At 41.9% G+C, this 19,826-nt stretch overlaps 1 protein-coding gene across 3 annotated transcripts in view; it reads right to left on the bottom strand.

Moving 5' to 3' along the window:
* The window catches only part of LOC132382506 (unconventional myosin-Vc-like), a 127,029-nt gene that overhangs the window by 80,749 nt on the left and 26,454 nt on the right, over positions 1-19,826 (bottom strand). For all 3 annotated transcript variants that reach the window (XM_059952774.1, XM_059952773.1, XM_059952775.1), the window contains exons 3-9: positions 12,532-12,703; positions 12,299-12,443; positions 9,575-9,731; positions 5,329-5,472; positions 1,984-2,065; positions 1,700-1,807; positions 170-276 (exon numbers count right to left, since the gene is read on the bottom strand). In XM_059952774.1, coding sequence (XP_059808757.1) covers positions 170-276; positions 1,700-1,807; positions 1,984-2,065; positions 5,329-5,472; positions 9,575-9,731; positions 12,299-12,443; positions 12,532-12,703 — 915 coding nt within the window. The remainder of the gene's footprint in view (positions 1-169; positions 277-1,699; positions 1,808-1,983; positions 2,066-5,328; positions 5,473-9,574; positions 9,732-12,298; positions 12,444-12,531; positions 12,704-19,826) is intronic.

Raw genomic sequence — 19,826 nt, 5'->3', positions numbered from 1 at the left:
AAAAATCCTAACAATGACAAACCTTTTCATTTAATAACTGTCTGCTATAAATAATAGCATTGAAATCAATGCACTCTGTTCAAAGCAAGTGTTTTATGTTAAATGTTTCCTGTAGTACTGAATTACTGTACTTCACAAATTACTAAAGGTTTACAGAGTGGCAACTTACTTTCACTGAAGATTTTTCATCGCTCACAGCTTTGATTTCTACATTTCCTAAATGCAGGATACCTGCCAAGACTTTGAAGATATCCATTTGAAAGTCTTGTTTCAAACCTGAAAAACAGATTTACTTTTTGTTTAACATGCCTGGTTTGCTTCTGTCAAATTGCAAGGACTTCAACTACAGAGAGTAGAAACATGTTGACCAAGTTGGACTAAAGAACGGACTTGTACCAATGGCAGAAGGTAGTATTATAATCAGGAAGAGGATGGCTTTACTATAGAATGAGAGGTTATACCATTGAAACGTAGAGAATTCTAAAGGGCCTTCTCCAGGTAGATGTGGAGTTGATGCTTCCACTGTTTTTGGGTCTAGAAGCAGGACACCAAATTCAATTAAAGCCTTAAAAGTTTAAAAATTTTGACTAATTAGCTTATGAACCACTATTGACTACTAATTATGATGTAGATTGCACTAATCCATTTCAATGTTATTTTGTCAATGTGATTTAAAAGTGCTTCATTGGGTCATTAACAGGACAGAGAGTCGATCTCCATGATATTAAATGCCCAGTCCCTTCTTGAATTGACATCTAGCTGTGCTTTATTTAATTGTACAGCCTTCAGTTGCAGATTTGATATGCACTTGTTATCCCTGTAACAGCGATGCTTAAGACATGTTAAATAAAATGAGCAAATTCGGGATTTTGGTGAAAATGAGCCTCAGTGGAATTCATTCATATGGGCGGTTGTGAAGGCCAAGTCATTGGGTATTTTTAAAGCAGAGGCTCACAGGATTTTGATTAGTAAAGGTGTCAAACATTACAGGGAGAAGGTGTGTGTGTGTGAGTGGATATATTCCAAGCTTCCCTAGTCCACACTCAGGTTTGTCAAGGTTTCCTGGGTCACCCGTGGCCCTTTAGGTTCCCGAGTTTAATGCTACGTTCCCAAGCTATATGCAATGCTCTCAAGTTTTCCAGCCCTGTCTCAAGTTCCCCACGTCTCCCTGAGCAGTCAGGTGCTGGCCTTAGGGAGGGAGGTACCATCATAAGCCTCTGCAGCTAGGTTTCCTGAGCACCAGCATTTACTAATTGATGTCATAATGAGAGTTGTTAAGCACTTGCACTTTCTGTTAAATCTTGCACAGGTTCTGTGATTATTTAAGGTGTATTCTCTGTCTTGCTTTTGCTCGGTCAAGCCAGCAAGTTTTGATGAATGAGCTCTTGTTTCTGTCCCACATTGAGAGTTTGTCATTCCTCTGTACTTGGGTTCATTTGTTTGTCAGTGCACGTCGTGACAAAGGCGTGTTCTGGAACATAACAATATTAATGACCACACACACAAAATCCTCAAGCTTGCGAGGCTTCACATTTAAGGTCTGCACATTTTCAATGCCTTCCAATACAAGGGAAACCAAGTCATTCTGACTCCTGGAGACAGCTGTCTGAACTCCGAGCTGTGTGACTGAGTAGCAGAAAAGCAGCAGCATTTACCAAGTGAACCTCTTCCGAAGCATTGCCGATCGGCCCTCACTTACCCAATAGTGAAAACGTTTTCTGAGTTTCAATAAAGTCTGCCCTGTCATTAACACCATCGATAACTGCATTTCCACCCATGTTTACGTAACTGAAGTCTTCTGCAGCACCTGAGAATAATTTAAAGTGATCTCATTGGAGAAAATATATGACAAGCGTCAACTGCAGAAAGAATTTACTTCATCACTCTTACTCTGACCACAGCATATCACACATTCCTTATCGGCAGATCCAAAAAAATTGAGATTAATTGGTTTGAAAAGCAGGAAGATATCAAAGTACCTACCTAGCCTCAGGTGCTTGAACTCTGATTTATCAGCAGATGCACAAAGTTGGTAGAATATGTGATAATTTCTCTCATTCTCGGTCTAAAGTTAACAAATGGACATTGCAATGTTATTTCAGGATCGTACACAATCACATTTCCTTTTCCGGTTTCTGATGCGGACGATGCTAACACCATGGAGTTTGTGATGATTCGTCTGCAGATTTTAGAACTGGCTTATTTAAACTGTTTTTATTGAAGAAATTATTGATTCACCATGTAAATTGCAAAGCAGCAAAGAGTGTCACACATAAAAGAACTGCACGTTCACTGAATGTGGAATGGCTTATTATTCTTAGAATATAGTACTCAAACACAGTACGTAGTACACAGGTGAATTAAATGGATATTTTACGTCAGTCTTCACTGTGGAAGACGCTGGCAGTGTGCCAGATAATGGCAAATGAAACACAATGTTGGAAAAAGCATGTTCATGCACTTTGGTAGTAGAAATAAATGTGCAGACAATTTTCTAAATGGGGAGAAAATCCGAAAATCTGAGATGCAAAGGGACTTGGGAGTCCTTGTGCAGAGCACCCTAAAGGATAACTTGCAGGTTGAGTGGGTGGCAAGGAAAGAAAATGCAATTTTAGCATTCATTTCAAGAGATCTAGAATACAGGAGCAGGGATGTGATGCTGAGGCTTTATAAGGCACTGGTGAGGCCTCACCTTGAGTATTGTGAACAGTTTTGGGCTTCTCATTGAAGAAAAGATGTGCTGGTGTTGGAGAGGGTTCAGAGGAGGTTCATAAGGATGGTTCCGGGAATGAAAGGGTTATCATACGAGTAACGTTTGATGGCTCTGGGTTTGTACTCACTGGAATTTAAAAGGATGAGGGGGATCTCATTGAAACCTTTCGAACATTGAAAGGCCTAGATGGAGTAGATGCGGAAAGGATGTTTCCCATGGTGGGAGAGTCTAGGACAAGAGGGCGCTATCTCAGGACAGAGGGCGTCCATTTAAAACAGAGATGCAGAGAAATTTATTTAGTCAGAGGGTGGTGAGTTTGTGAAATTTGTTACCACAGGCAGCTGTGGAGGCCAGGTCACTGGGTATATTTAAGGTAGAGTTTGATAGATTTTTGATTGGACACGGCATCAAAGGTTACGGGGAGATGGCTGGGGAGTGGGGCTGAGGAGGGGAGAAAAGGATCAGCCATGATTGAATGGCAGAGCAGATTCGATGGGCCCAACGGCCTAATTCTACTCCTATGTCTTATGGTCTAATAGCTCCAGGCTTACATCTACTTAAAAATTCAGCATGCACATGTTGTTATCGCAGGGCAAAAAACTGCACAGCACATGATGTTTGTGCATACTAGTCATACAAATTGGAGGGAACATTGGTTGTATAACATATCCGATAATACTATCTCAGTCAGCTTGCTAAGCCTGCTGGGTTCCACACAGTTATACTATGTAATTTTTCATCAACATGGGGTTTAAGTGCAAAAAAAAAACCTTTTGCTCAACATCCATAGCAATACCCAACACAAGAGGTTCAGCTGCTGAGGCTCAAAGGAAATTAGGAACCAGACCAAAAACACCCACGTCCTATAAACAGTTTATAAAAACAAATCAATTAATACTTTAGCCCTTGGGAAAAAAAATCACTCACTTCTCAAGAGAAATTACTGACTATGCCAGCATCCTGTAAATGAATTTAAAAATATAGCATATAGTGGTTAGCACAATGCTTTATAGTATAGGTGACCAGGGTTCAATTCCCATTGTTGCCTGTAAGGAGTTTGTATATTCTCCCTGTGGGTTTACTACAGGTGCTCCAGTTTCCTCCCACAGTTCAAAGACATACTGGTTGGTAGGTTAGTTGGTCCTTGTAAATTGTCCCGTGATTAGGCTAGGGTTAAAATGGGAGATTGCTGGGCGGCACAGCTTGAAGGCCTGGAAGAACCTATTCCGCAGTGTATCTCAATAAAAAACTTAAAACAATACTTCTTAAAAAAAAACTAATTTTCATCAACTGCTTTGCTTTAAACTGACCTAGCTAGCGACTCATCTAAATCGCAAGAGTTGGGCTTAAAGAGTTGTCTTCTGCACGCTGGTTGAATGCCCTACTTGAGCAATCCTTCATTGATTCTGTTACAGTTATTATTCTATAGATTTATTGACTATGCCCAGTAGAATATGAATTTCTGGTGACCTATCTGTACTTTGAAATAAAATTCACTTTGAACTTAAATACCCTTGACTCATTCATGGAGAGGAGACAGGTGTAGAAATAGTGGGTTTTTATTAACTACAGCGTATGTGATCGTAGGTTCAACAGTGAATCTGTAACGCCTCGGTAAAGGTTTCACTACTAATGGAGTGGTCTTTCTGTAGAAGGAATGTTTGGGTTATGGTTAGAGATAATGGGTGCTTTGGAATGTGAGCTGTCCAATCAGGGGAGCGGGGTTTATTTCTGTGCACCTGACACCAATGTGAGCTGGAGTCTTTGTTCGGACGGAGATGAAGAGGGAAGATGTTGGAGAGAAACAGTCATAAGATTCGACCCGGTGGGGACTGTGATTCAATGGACCAAGGTGCTGGGGTCTACTGAGGATTGGTGAGTATGACTTCTGGAAGAGTTGAGCTCCGATTGACGCACATTTGACTATTTAATTATAATGGGCCCTTTTTGTTTTTTTCCTTTCTTTTCTTTACTAACCCTTTAGTTAACATTCGTAAATATAATTCCTTTAACTGTATGTAGTGTTGTTTCTTGGCACCGAGTTATAACAGGGTAGCAACTGATACAGCAGCCACACAAACCAGGGTTTGGGGTGGGGGAGCCGATGCAATCTCGCAAATTTGGCGGGACTGGAGTGTGTATTCCTTGGACGTACACAGCCCAAGGAAAATGCGGTTTCAAATTTATGAACTTGTAACTAATCTAAGGAACAATTACATTGGCAACTCATGTCTTCGAGACAGGGAGGAGGAATGGAACTTCAGGATATGGTGTATTTAAAACCAGTATCAGAAAAGATTTCTTCACCTTGAGGATGGTGGGCCTCTAGGAATTTCTGCCACAGAATGCAAAGGAAGGCTAAATGACTAAATTTATTCAAGGAGGATGATGATACAGTATATTCTTTAATGTTTAAGGGACAAAGTATGTAGGATCAAGAGACTGAAATGTGTGATCAGATATGGTCACATTGATCATGGCAAATACTTGAATCACAGATTAAAAGACAACTCATTACAAAGGTAACCATAGGCCAGTGTCCCATGGAGAAGTTTATTTTCATGGTTACGTTTTAGAGAACCTTATCCTTTGTCCTTACCCAGTCTAATTCTTACCTGAAACACCACCCGAGACTTTTCCAGCAAGTAAGTTCTCATATTTGCACCAATGATTCGATACCGGGTATCAAAACTGATCTCAGTGTATTTACCAAAGCGACTGCTATTGTCATTTCGTGTTGTCTTTGCATTTCCAATAGCCTGGAAACAAGGAGATACTGCTACAAATACCTGAGGCATTAGGTAATCCTGCAATCAAACCACTTATGAACATTTATTGGGAAAATTCTATTTGAAAAAAAGTGTGTCTATTATACTTGGAGGTCTTTGTTCACTTAAATAAAGAAAATTTTGAATTAAGCCAATGACATCTGCAAACTGAAAGATGATGTCTACCAACTATCCTTCATTGTAACTATAGCTCTTAGCAACTGGAAACTGCTGTGAATTAAAGGTTGACTCTAAAGTTGGTTTGTTTGCATGGAATTCAATTACAATGATGTGTGTGTGTGTGTGTGTGTGTGTGTGTGCGTGCGTGTGTGTGTGTGTGTGTGTGTGTATGTTTTCCACCCCTTACATGCATTTTTCCCTCAATCTTGCGTCTTCTACCAGAGGCCTGGGAGCTTGAGGGTTCAGCACAGTATCCTTACTGTTCCTAGTATTGTGCTCTTCTGGACCAAGATCTCATATGTTGTCCCTGGGATTTGCTGAGCCATTCAGGTTGCCAGATCTATTACTACTGGTTCCTTTTCTTCCTTGTCCAGTATTACTATGTCTGGTTGGTTGGCCGGTACCTGCTTATCAGTCTGCACTTGGAATTCCCACAGGATCTTAGCTCTGTCCTTCTCCATTACCTTCTCGGGTGTTTCTCCATTTGGATGTGAATGTCCAGTCCATACTCAGCGCAGCTGTTCCTGTACACAATTCCTGCAATTTGGTTGTTCCGTTCAGTGTGTGCTGTCCCTGTCTGCATCTTGCACCTTGGATGGTTTCAGTGGATTCCTTGCACAGGCTGCATCTTGGGTCTTGTCTGGTGTGATGGACCCCTGCTGGTATTGCTCCTGTGCTCAGCATCTGCCTTATACCGCCATGAGCAGCACCTCTGTGCCTTCCCTCAGCCCTGCCATTTCCAGCCATTGGTAGGGCTTTCTTATGTCAGCCACCTCTGATGTCTGGTGATGGTACATCCCGTGCAGGGGCTTGTCCTGCCATAGCCTCTGGTCCTCTGGCTCTGCTTCACCCACTTCCATTTCCATGTCCTCTGCCTGCTGTCTGAGGGATTCTCCTCGCAGGTGGCCATCTTCCTGACATACTCAGGGATGTTTCGCATTTCTTCCGGGACTGTGACCTCAATATTTCCAAGTCCCCATCCTCCTTTATTCTATCACTCAACATTGGATTTTGGGTGGAATCCTCCATGTATTGTTAGAAGTTTCTGGGTCTTGATGTCAACGGCTTCCAGTTCATTCCTTTGCCAGCGCACCGTTGCGGCTGGGTTTCTGATGACTGGTAGGGTGAATACGTTGATGGCTCTGATCTTGTTCTTCCCATTCAGCAGGCTTTTTAGTACCTGTCTCACTCTTTGGAGGTACTGGGACGAGGCATCCTTCCTTGTGTCCTCATCGTGGCTTCCATGCGCCTGCAGGATCTCCAGGTATTTGTAGCTGTCCTGTACATCTGGTATGTGGCCTTCAGGTAACTCAGCTCCTTTGGTCTTGATGAGTTTGCCTCTTTTCACCACCATCCAGCTGCAATTTTCCAGTCCAGATGACACCCCGATGTCTCTGCCGTACAGCCTTGTCAGGTGGATAGTGAGTCAATGTCTCTCTCATTTCTGGTGTCCAGCTTGATGTCAGCCATGTACAGGAGGTGGCTGATGGTCACTCCACTCTAGATCCTGTACCCACGTTCACTCTCTGAGATGATCTGGCTGAGGGGGGTCAAGCCTGTGCAGAGCAGCAGTGGGGATGGTGCATCACCCTGGTATCTTCCACATCTGATGGTCACTTGTGCTATTGGCTTTGAGTTAACTTCTAGCATTGTCCTCCAATGGCCCACTGAGTTCCTGAAGAAGATCTTAAGTGTTTTGTTGACCTTGTACAAAGACAGGCATTCCAGGATCCATGTGTCGTCATATACACTCTGGTAGTCAATCTAGGCTGTGCTTAGTTTAGTTTGCCTGGTCTTGGAGTCTCACATGACTACCAGTAGTTGGTGCTTAAAGCCTCTGGTTCCATTCCCAATCCCCCTCTGAGCAGTGCTGAGAAATTACACACATGTTCATTCAGCTTGCTGCCTGTGATGCCCGATAGGAGCTTCCATGCTGTCGACAGGAAGGTTATAGGCCGGTAGTTTGATGGTGTTTCTCCTTTGAGAGGATCCTTCATTATGACTAGTATCCTTTCTTGAGCTAGCCAGTCAGGGTGGGAGCTTGCTTCAAGTAGCTGCTTCATTTGAGCTGCCAGCCGCGTATGAAGTGCTGTTAATTTCTTCAGCCAGTAGGAGCGGATCATGTCAAGCCCTGTTCTTCATGCTTGTTACCCACTGCTGGACATCTGCTGGTTCTTCCTCAGGGAGACTGCAGAGGCTTTGCTCACAGGTCTTCCAGCCATTGGGCACGGGTGTTATGTGATGCTTCTTTCTCCCAAATATTCTATACAAGATTCTTCTCCCATATATTAAGCATTCTTGTTCCTTTAAATATTTCATTACAGATTGTAAGATATGTGGCTTGCATACATCATCACACTACCACATGATATGTGTGTGCCTCGCTTAAAGCAAACATGAAGTTAGATCAACACTCAGCAGGCCAGGCAGCATATAGGAATAAGTACAGTCAATGTTTCAGGCCGAGACCCTTCATCAGGACCACATTTTAAAATCCACATTTTATCCACATTGAAGTTAGATCCACATTTTAGACTCTCGGGTCTTCCTTTGAACTAGTTAAATGTTTTGAAGTTATAAAACATAACAGAGAGCAGTGTTCATCCTTCTGGATATTTATTAATGATAGAACCAGGTCACTAAATCACAGAACGGCAACGACATTCAATCCATCAAGACCCCACTAGTCTGCAAAAGCAACATAGATTTCCTGCCTATCCCCCATGGTCCTGTTTTATTCCCCTTTCAAGTTTTTATCTATTTCCCTTCTGAAAGCAATGACAATGTCTGTCTCCATCAAGCTGTCAGCCACCACTTTCCAGTTGTTGACCATTCTCTCTGAAAAATGCTTTCCCTAATCACCTTTGGTTCTTTGCTAATAATGTGTCTTATTTGGTTTCAATCCAGTTTACGTTATCTACTTTATCTAGATGGCCCTTTATTTGGTATGCCCTTAGTTATCCTCAGCTTGCTCCAAGGATAGTCATCTCAGCTTTACCAGGCTTTCTTCACAACATAAGAATCCACTACCACCACAACCTCCCACCCCTGACCTTGTATCCAAGGAATCTTTGTAGTTAGATCTACACTCTCTCCAATGCCTTAATTTCCTTAGAATCTCCAACTGGCTCGAACTGTACAAATTACCTATTTCCACAATGACACTATAGGCCCTTAATGTGTGATCATCACTGTTGATCAACCATTGCCTCCTGAGTGCACAGATCAATTTCATTAAGTAAAAGACTCAAAGTTGAAGTGGTACATAGAAAAGAAATAGCATGCAGCAATTTTAAGGCTGTAATTAACCTTAGGTCAATGGAGATAATTATGAACCACTAAAGATATACACACAAAATGCTAGAGATACTCATCAGGTCAGGCAGCATCTATGGAGAAGATGTTTCAGGCTGAGATCCTTTCTCAGGACTGGAAAGGAAGGGGGAACATGACAGAATAAAAAGTGGGATGGAGGGGAGGGAGGATAGCTAGAAGATGATAGGTGAAGCCAGGTGAGATGGAAAGGTAAAGGGATGGAGAGGGAAGAATCTGATAGGAGAAGAGAGTGGACCCTGGGAGGAAGAGAAGGAGGACCTGGGGATGTGATATGCAGATAAGAAGAAGCAAGAGGGCAGAGTGGGGAATAGATGAAGAGAGGGGGAGGGAGTATTTTTTACTAGAAGGAGAAAATGGTATTCATGCCATCAGGTTAGAAGCTACCCTGACAGAATATAAGGTGGTGCTCCTCCATCCTGAGTGTGTCCTCATTGTGGCACAAGATTAGGCCATGGGAATGTGAATGGGAATAGGTCACAATTTCTATTGTCTGAATAACTGATTACCTTGCTAATGTTTTAAAGTTAAGGTTATTAATGTTCTTAAGGTTATTCACTTTTTAACTGTTGCTCCTTACCTCTGTTATAGGATTTGATGCAAGGACTTTATCTTCTATACAATCCTTGCTACTGGATTTGCTAACGGTAGCAAAATACCTCATAGCGTATCGGGCAGACACGGTTTTCCCTGCACCAGACTCTCCACTAACAATGATAGACTGGTTCCGATTCTTCCTGACATGAGAAGTAGAACGAAGAGTTACTGCAACTGTCCCCCGTAATCGGATTGAAACATAAATAAAACTAACGTTTCGCCACTCTTTGAGTAAATCTTAATAAATTAGAGAAACAAACAAAATCTGGCAAATAGGATTATTAAAAACTTAATTTTAGATTAACACGTAACTACTTTATTTGAATGTGTGGCGGCACGTTAGCGTAGTGGTTAGCACAACGGTTTATGTACAGGTGACCGGGGTTCGGTTCCCACCCCTGCCTGTACGGAGATTGTATGTTCTCCCCGTGAGCAAGTGGGTTTCCTCCGGGTGCTCCGGTTTCCTCTCACAGTCTAAAGATGTATTGGTTGGTAGGTTAATTGGTCATTGTAAATTGTCCCGTGATTGGGGTCGGATTAAATCGGGGCAGTGAGGTTTGAAGAGCCGGAAGGGCCTATTTCTCACTGTATCTCAATAAATAAATAAATGAATATAATAATCAGTGATTTTGTTTTACTTTGGAAAAAAATCCAATTGAAATACTTCTTAGGTCCTAACTGTTTAAAGTTTAATAGCAGAGGCAATAGGTTTAAGATGAGGAGTAAATAACTTAAAGATGATATCTTCACCCAGAAATCTGAAAGATCCTGTGTGCGGGTGTGGTCAAGGCACATACTCTCCTAGAACATTTCTGGTGGATTGAAATGAGCACCTGAATTGACGAGGCACGGTAAACTAGGCTCCAAATGGGATTAGTACAGACAGGGATTGAATGGTCTGCATGGACATTATGAGCTGAAGGGCCTCTATTTTTAATATATTAATTTAGATATAGACTGCCAAACAGGCCTTTCAAGCCCAACGAGCCACACCATCTAGTAACCCATCTATTTAACAATAGACTAATCACAGGACAATTTTTAATGACCAATTAACCTACTAACAGGTACATCTTCGGACTGTGTCATGGTCATGATCTCAGTCATGGTGAGAGTGCACAAATTCCTTACAGATGGCACCGGAATTGAACACTGAACTCCCGAACACCATGAGCTATAATAGCGTTAAGCCGACCGTTACACTACTGTGGCGGCTCTGTGTTCGATGTCTCTGTGCCTCCAGTCTGCTCCAGCATTTCCTGCCAGCTGTCAGTCACAGCAAGATGGACATGCCAGGCTTTAATATAATTTGTGCAAATCAATTAAGTACAGAATGGCAGGCGACCAAAGAAAGTTACAGTCAGGTCTTCCCAAAATCCTGACGCACTAATTTTGCAATTTTCAGATATGAAATTTACTGATCTGCACAAGCTATTGGAAAATCAGTGTCTTAGACCTTTGCACTGAATGCAATGCTAAATAACATAAAACTTGAAAACATAATCAAATATAATTCATTTTAATCATATTTTTCCTTATTGAATTTGGATTTCCAGGAATTACCTCTTTCTGGATTATTTCATTTCCTAATCCAACCCTAACAAGAAATGGGCAGCATTTTGAACAGATTTAGCACCTTTTATCGCAATTATTGCACATCGGCAAATTATTGTTGTGTATATTACTCTGTACTTTATTAGTTATTATTATTGTATTTATTATTATTGCTAAGTGTGCTTTTGAATGTTGCTGCTGTAACAAAATAATTTCCCACTCAGGTTAAGTACTTACTATTGTTAATATCTAAAATTGCAACATAGAATGTAATCATGCTAAAATCAACAGAGGCAAAGGAAACTTTAAAAAGCTTCATGGGATGTGAGTCACATTTTCCCATGCGTTTTACAATAAGCAACATTCTGTTCTGATTTTTTTAACATTATAACAGGCTGTCCACTGCTTTGGAGACAATGCAGCCCTTGACTTGCCACCCTCTTGTCCGGCTGAGCACAACTCCCCTCTCCTGACTCCACGCTGGCTTATCCAGCGGTTCAAAAAGCCTCTTTCTTCCTGCTTTTGCAACCCATTGTTGTGGACCCCACTGAAGACCTTTCCTTAGGATCACCTTACGGTAAAGAAGTAATTGATTTATAAAACTAGGCTTTCTATTTAAATGTATTTATAGTGGAGTGATTTTGATGGAATACAGCATTTGTTCTACAACTACATGGGACAAACAGAGAGGTAGTGGTTGAGCCAGGTACACTAACAATAATTAAAAGACATTTGGACAGGTACATAGAAAGGAAAGGTTTAGAGAGACATGGGTCAAGTGTGAGCAAATGGGGCTGGTTTAAATGGGTGGACAAGTTATTTATTTATTGAGATACAGGGTAGAATAGGCCCTTTGACCTTTGAGGTGTGCTGCCCAACAACTCCCCAGTTTAACATTAGCCTAATCATGGGACAACTTACAATGGACATTTAACCTACCCACCGGAATGGTTTTGGACTGTGGGAGGAAACCCACACGCTCCCGGGGAGAATGTTTAAACTCCTTACAGGAGCGGTTGTGCTGAAGTGCCTGTTGTCATGATGTAAGGCTCTAACTACAATTTTACACAAAACGTTAGGTGTGAAACCATTTCTCATGGGTGCAAATCCGACTTCCATATTGAACCCAGCGGTTTGGAAAACCATTTGTTACCTGGCCATTTGTTTGTAAGCTTCTTCAGCCACTGCAAAAATATGAGGATCCATATCGCCCATATTCTGCCCACTGTAGGCATAAATGATAGGGTCCCCATAGATTGGTACTTCTTTGTACGGGTTAATAGCCACAAGAATAATACCTAAAATAAATCAGACACAACAGTTAACATTACATGCTGGAGATTTTCATCAAGCTGACGTACAATCTTTTGACGTTTTCTTTCTTACCACAATACGTGTAGATGAGTTTGGAATCCACGAAACGCACTTTGAGGTTGTGTAGAACTGCGGGCTCGTGGAGGTAACTGAGCGCTGTGAGGTCATTTTCACCCACGAGTATATCGGGGTTCCGTAGAGGTGGTAAAAACAACTTGATTGGATCAACTGGATATATTAGTTCCTACAACGTTCAAAATAAACAAGGAAAGAAAATCATGCTTCCTACTCATTAGGCAGCGTTACAATGGCGAAAGAAATGTACTTCGAAGTCAATTCCTTGACAGCCTGAAAAATATATGTGTCACTTACTAAATAAATGCTTTGTTTTCCAATCTCTCTCTCTCTCCCCCAATTGTGACAGGAAGTCTGATGATTCTCAAAATAAGCAACTTTACAGACTGTGTGACATCAGAGCAGCGAGCTGCTGGTCTCCCCTCTCTCTGTGGCAGAAGTGATATCTCTCCCTCCCTCTCGTGAGAGAGAGAAGGCCTGTTGAGATGGCGGAGTGTTGGGATCGACAGTAGTTTGTGAGGGTTTATTGGTCAAGGTTGTGGTGAACTACATATACCTGTCTGGACACGCCCCCCCCCTCCCCCGGCTGACTGCTCCTGTGGCTCCTCCCACAGACCCAGGTATAAAGGCGATTGGAGACACAGCCCCGGCCTCAGTCTCCAGGATGTAGTGTGGTGGTCATTTGCTGCTTGTTCTTTCTTCCAGTCAATAAAAGCTGATCTCTCGCCTCACGTCTCAGAGAGTTATTGATGGTGCATCAAAGGTCTCTGGGGGTTTGCTTCTTCTGGGTGGGTCATGCTTTTTTCTGGAACAAGTGGGGGAGAGGGGAGTGTTGATGCTTTGCTTCTGTTTGTGTGTGGGGGGGAGGGAGGCGGCTTTAGGGTTTTCTGTCAATCATTCTTTGGGGCTTTTTCTCTCTGATTCATGGATGTCTGCAAAGAGTAACGATTTCAGGTTGTATACTGAACCATTGAATTATTCACTAATAATAATAATAGACAATATTCAACTTAGATAATTTGTTCAAAGTTCAGTTTGCGTTAAGCTAATGTAGGGCTCTCAGTACCAGTAACTGTGGTGTTAACTGTTCAGGCTAACAAAATGGCTTCTCTGTAATGTTATTCAATGCTGTGATGGATTTCTGTGTCTGGAATGTTTCGGTTATGACTGCAGATAAGGGGGGAACTAACCAATAAAGAATAGTTATGTTATCTTGTATGTGTAAGTTGAGCAGGAGTTTGCGGTCTTTTTCAGGAGACGAGCGAGGAGGACAGACGTGTGGGGAGCGGACAGCGGTTCCAGGGCGGCAGATACTGGATGTCTGCGGTTCGGATGGTGGCCGAAGGCCCGGAAGGCCGTTGTGGATGGAACCGGAGGTGTAAGTTCCAACGTATTAAAATATTATGTGCACAAACTGATAAACTTACTGATTTGGCGCCTTTAGGTTATCTGTTTCTACTAACCCATCACTAAGAAATAACTATAAAGATGCAATTATTTACTTGCCTTTGGTGTATTGTCTGATATTTATGTTGCGGATGTGCACTAGGGAGCATTACACCGTATTTACACCAAAGTATTGCACTACTGGCGGGGCAATGGTGGTTCACCCTAGGCGAACGGGGGGGGGGGGTGTAAATTGGGGACACAGATTCTACACTTACATAATTTACCTTTTTTTAACTTCTTTTTCCAATCTTTTTATTAATATCAACATGATAAGATTAGTACATAGATAATGGGATTACAAACTTACAAAATTAAAATGAACATAAAAAGATACACAAGCAATAAGTACAATATAGTTAAGTCTTCCCAAATCATGAATGATACAAATGTCATATAAATGAAACAAAAAAAAAACTAAGTAATTCATTTTGGAAAAAAAACAGAAAAGAGAAAAAGAAAAAAAAATATTAATACCCTAAGAAAAACTAAACTAACAAACTAACCACTAACTATTAAGAAAAAAAAAGAAGAAAAAAAATGGGCTGTTTATAGTATCTATAAGAAAAATTACAAATTCATCAGTGTCGCCAACTCCGATCCTCTTATATATTTATATATATATATATATATACACATACACACACATATATATAATCAAAACCGGAAAAACAAATAGGATTGGAACAGGATCAAATTACATCATGTGAAAATATTGAATAAATGGCCTCCAAATCTTTTCAAATTTAATAGAAGGGTCATATACGACACTTTTAATTTTTTCCAAATTTAGACATAATATAGTTTGAGAAAACCAATGAAATACGGTAAGGGGATTAATTTCTTTCCAATTCAACAAAATAGATCTTCTAGCCATTAATGTAAGAAATGCAATCATCCGACAAGCAGAAGAAGATAAATGGATTGAATCCATCATTGGTAAACCAAAGGTTGCAGTAATAGGATGAGGTTGTAAATCAATGTTCCATACCGTGGAAATAATATCGAAAATGTCTTTCCAATATTTTTTCAAAAGGAGACATGACCAAAACATATGAGTTAAAGAAGCTATTTCAGAATGACATGTCACATATAGGATTTATATGGGAATAAAAATGAGCCAATTTATCCTTGGACATATGAGCCCTGTGCACAACTTTAAACAGTATCAATGAATGTTTAGCACATATAGAGGATAAATTAACTAATTGAAGAATTTTATCCCAACTCTCAATAGGGATAGTAACCCAATCATTTTTAATCTTATAAAAGGCCTCTGAACGTATTTTCATAAATATATTGTAAACATTAGATATTACACATTTCTGAAAAGGATTTAGTTCTAACAATTTCTCCAAAATGCAGATAATTATTAATAATATGACTTACATTTTTTCATGGGTGAAGTAGTAATTTAAGCAATTTTTTTTATAGAATACAAAATTGGTTTTCATGAATTCCATCATCAGAGTGCACACATAGACAACTCTGCATTGAAACATTAACATCAGTCACTTGACATTTAGAATAAGGTTGTAAATTGCATTCAACATTGGTCCGCAGGAGGAGCCAGAGAGGGGTAGTGGATGATTGCTTCTCTGACTGGAAGCTCGTGACCACTGATGTGTCACAGGGTTTGGTGCTGTTTGTCATCTATATCAACCATCTGAATGATAATGTGATAAACTGGATCACAGGTTTGCAGAAGACACCAAGATTGCGGGTGTAGAAGACAGCAAGAAAGGTTTTCAAAGGCTACATCAGCTGGATAACTGTGCTGAAAAATGGAAGATGGAATTGAATGCAGATGAGTGTGAGGTGTTGCACTTTGGGGGGGGGGGAGAGACAAACCCGGGTAGATCTTACACAGTGAACAGTAGGGCACTGGGGAGTGTGGTAGAACACAGGGATCTAGGAATATATATCCATAATACCATGAACGTTGTTTCACAGTTAGATGGTGTCATAAAGAGAGTTTATGACAAACTGGCCTTTTTAAACCAAAGTACTGAGTAGAGGAGTTGGGATGTTATGATGCAGCTGTACAAGATGTTGGTGAGGCCTAATTTAGAGTACTGTGTGCAGTACAGGCCATCTCCCTGGGGGAAAAGTATATATAAGATTGAAAGAGTACCAATAAAATTTACAAAGATGTTGCTGGGACTTGAGGCCATAAATTAAAGGGAAAGCTTGACTAGGCTAGGACTTTGTTCCCTGGAGTGAAGGAGAATGAGGGGAAATTTGGTAGATGTACCATGCCTTGAAAAAGTATGCAACTACTTTTACATTTTACTGTCTTATTTTATAGTTTTAAAATATATTGACCAAGAGGACCACTCACGGTTCTAAGCAATGGGCCTGATTGCACTGGAGTCTACATTTGTACCCAACTACCTGTGGGGGTGACACAGTGCTTACCGATACAGATTAGGCCACTGTGGCGCTGGATCTAGGGATAATGATGTTACTTATTGCTTGTAAACTTTTTAAATCATTTAGCATTGCTTGTTTACTGCAAAACCTTTCAAAGTGGTTTCCAATCCACTGGTGCCAGCTCATATTTTGTGCTCTCATGGTTTATTCATGTTTAAGACTGGTTTCTGATGAAATGAAAATCACTTCCAATCCTCATGTAAGCTGCTAGATCATCAATTTAGTCCTACTGTTCGTCCTTTCTCTTGACACCATTAGGTGCCTAAAGCAGATTGCAAACTTTGTAAGCAAATATTGAACAAAATTATAAAAAGAACAAAGTTTTGTTTATCCATTTATTGAGATAGAGTGTGGAACAGGCTCTTCTGCCCCTTTGGGCTGTGCTGCCCAGCAACCTGAGACTAATCACGGGACAATTCATAATGACCAATTAACCTACCAACCGGTACGTCTTCGGACCGTGGGAGGAAACCCACACAGTCATGGGGAGAACGTACAAGCAGCAGTGGGAATTGAACCCTGGTAAGGCAAAGTATTATGCTAACGTGCCACCTCATCCAAAGGCTGAGTAATTATTCCTTACCATAAAAAGATAAAAGCAGAATTTAAATAATATGGGAAATACTGAAATACTTTATTGTTCATGCAGCATCTGTGAAAGAGAAGTATTATTAATATTTCAGGTCAAAGACCATTCATCAGAAGTGGGAAAGAGTCAAAAACAAGTTATATTTGTGTTGTGGGGGAGGAATGGATAGGACTGAGGGGATATGTATGGGAGGGTCAGCCAGTGTTGCTTGGAGTTCAGTTGTGGAGGTCCTCCGTGCAAATGTACTAATGGGTGTTCGTACAAATAAAGGATAAGGTGTTTTAAGAACAGCGCTGAGGATTCTGTGCACCAGACTAGGCTGTACTAACGAAGGAAGAGGAGAGGAAACTCCAAGCTAATACACATAAGAGTGACTTACTCTTAGATGTCACCAGTTCTGACACAGAGAAGCTGCTGAATCCCGAGTCCAGAAGGCAGCAACGTCCCCAGATGAAAGATGAGATGCTGGCCCTCAAGCATGTGGATGGATAAATTGGAGTGTTCATGGCAGGCAACAGGATGCCCGGCACACTCAAGATCAAGAGTCAAGTTTGTTTATCACAGGTACATTGGAATTTACAGTGAGAGGCGGTGCTTACGTCAACAACCAGCGCACCCAAGGATGCCCTGGGGGCGGCCTGCAAGCACTGCTACACAATACAGCACCATCACAGCATACCCACAATGCTCAGCACAACAGCGCACAACACGGCAACAGCAAATCGAGCCCCATCCCTTCCTCCCTCCCACACACATAAACCCTCTCACCCCAGAGCAGGATATCTTCTGCAGCCTCCAGCCTCCAGCACATGAATGTATGTGCTCTGCAAAGCCATTCCCCGATGCTCTCGTGGTTTCTCCAGTGTAGAGCAGACCACACCGAGAACACCAGATCGGAATTATTGCTTCAACTGGAAAGACCGCCTGCGTCTCTGGGTGTTGGGATGGGAGGAGGTCGTGCAAGTTCCACAGCTGCGCTTAAAATAGCCACAAGGTGGGGGGGAGGGGGCAAAGCAGCAGGCTAGAGAGTCCCAAAGAGAGGGGAATAGTCAACGTGTTGGAAGGGTGAGGGGAAGATGCGGCCTGTGGTGGACCCTTGTTGGAGCTATTGGAAATTCTGAAGTGCGACTCATTGAGCGACAAGGTTGATGATGGAAGGAGAGGCCCAGGAGGGCTCTGTCCAAGAAGAGGGGCAGCTGAGAACGGAGGTCCGGGAAATAGATGAGATGCAACCAAAGGCGAAGACCATTACGGCACTCAGGAAGCCGTGGTTCAGAAAGAGAGAAGCTATTTCACAAGCACCTGCCTGGAAAGTCTTGTCATCAGAGCACGTGCAATGATTAAGATTAAAGATGAGCTGTTATTTGTCACTTGTACATCAAAACATACAGCGACGTGCGTGGTTTGCAAGAATGACCGGCGCAGAGTGGAGGGTCACACTGTAGCTATGCTTCCAGTGTCAATGTTGCACGCACACAACTTTACTCCCCTCAGCAAGTTACAACTTCGGGATATGGAAGGAACCTGGAACACCTGGAGGGAACCCACACATTCACGGGGAACGATACAAGCTCCTTACAGACAGCACTGGAATTGAACACCGAGCTTTGGAACAATCATTGGCACTGTAAAGTGTCACGCTACAAGGAACTGGGAGAAAGTAAAGGAATCCTCAGGTGGAAGGATGTACAGTCAAGGTAGTTGCTGGAGGTTTTCGGCTTGTCATGGTTGCTTGTGGCTGGCCCATCTCCTGCAACAGAGATAGGAATGCCCAGAAATGGGAGGGAAGAGTCAGCGATAGACAGCGAAGGTGGAAGCGCAGTGGAAATTGCCAGCAACAACACTGAAATTTGAGTTCTGTGTGAGTGTGTAAAGCACCAACGTACTGTAGTTGATCAGTGTATCGGTGAAAGGATGGAGTGAGTGGGGATTCAAGCAGGATCAAAATAAAAACTGTTCTAAGAATTCCACGAGCAAACGCGAGGAAATCTGCAGATGCTGGAAATTCAAACAACACACACAAAGTGCTGGTGGAACACAGCAGGCCGGGCAGCATCTATAGGGAGAAGCACTGACGAAGGGTCTTGGCCTGAAACGTCTCCTTATAGATGCTGCCTGGCCTGCTGTGTTCCACCAGCATTTTGTGTGTGTTGTCTAAGTATTCCGCAATAAGATAGGCACGGCTTGGGCTAATTCAAGTCGCACAAATTTGCACCTTCAAGCTGGGCTGGAAAGAGAAATTATCAAAGGATGGTTTACTTACTTACTGCCCGTTCTGCCACAAGCATTTAGGGCAGCAATGAAGTTCTTCAATCTCTGTTTGCCTTTGGCCATCTTCTCTATTGTACCTGGGGTGGGGTCGGGGTCCTCAGTGCCACACAGATAAAGGATTCTTCACTGCTGTTTCTGTTATAGTTTTTTTTTGACCAGTCGGGGTTGTTAGCCTGGTGGACCTGCAGACCACTCTTTCTGACCTTTACCCTTTGACCTGTATGGTGTGGGTGACCCTGCCAAGAGCCAAAGCACAAAGCCCTGACTCCAGCCAACATCGCTCTCCGGGTCATAGAGGCACGCAAGTCCCCGAACCCAATGACAAGTTTGTGGTCCTCTTGGAGAACCAAAAGAAAAGTTCAGCCATATTTAAATATGTCTAATTATTAATTATACATCAAACATTGTCCTTTATTACAAATGTTAAAATAATTTGAAATATGTTCCCTCCCTCCTGCATTCTCTGTCCACATGAAAGACTTCTGCCAATTCACAGAGAGCAAGGAAGCCGAAAAACTTGCTTGACTGGAAACTCCACATTCAAAAACAGATT

The sequence above is a fragment of the Hypanus sabinus genome, chromosome 28 (genome assembly GCF_030144855.1).
Source record: "Hypanus sabinus isolate sHypSab1 chromosome 28, sHypSab1.hap1, whole genome shotgun sequence".
NCBI lineage: Eukaryota > Metazoa > Chordata > Chondrichthyes > Myliobatiformes > Dasyatidae > Hypanus > Hypanus sabinus.
The sequence above is the reverse complement of the archived record's forward strand: the minus strand, read 5'-3'. Positions and strand labels throughout refer to the sequence as shown.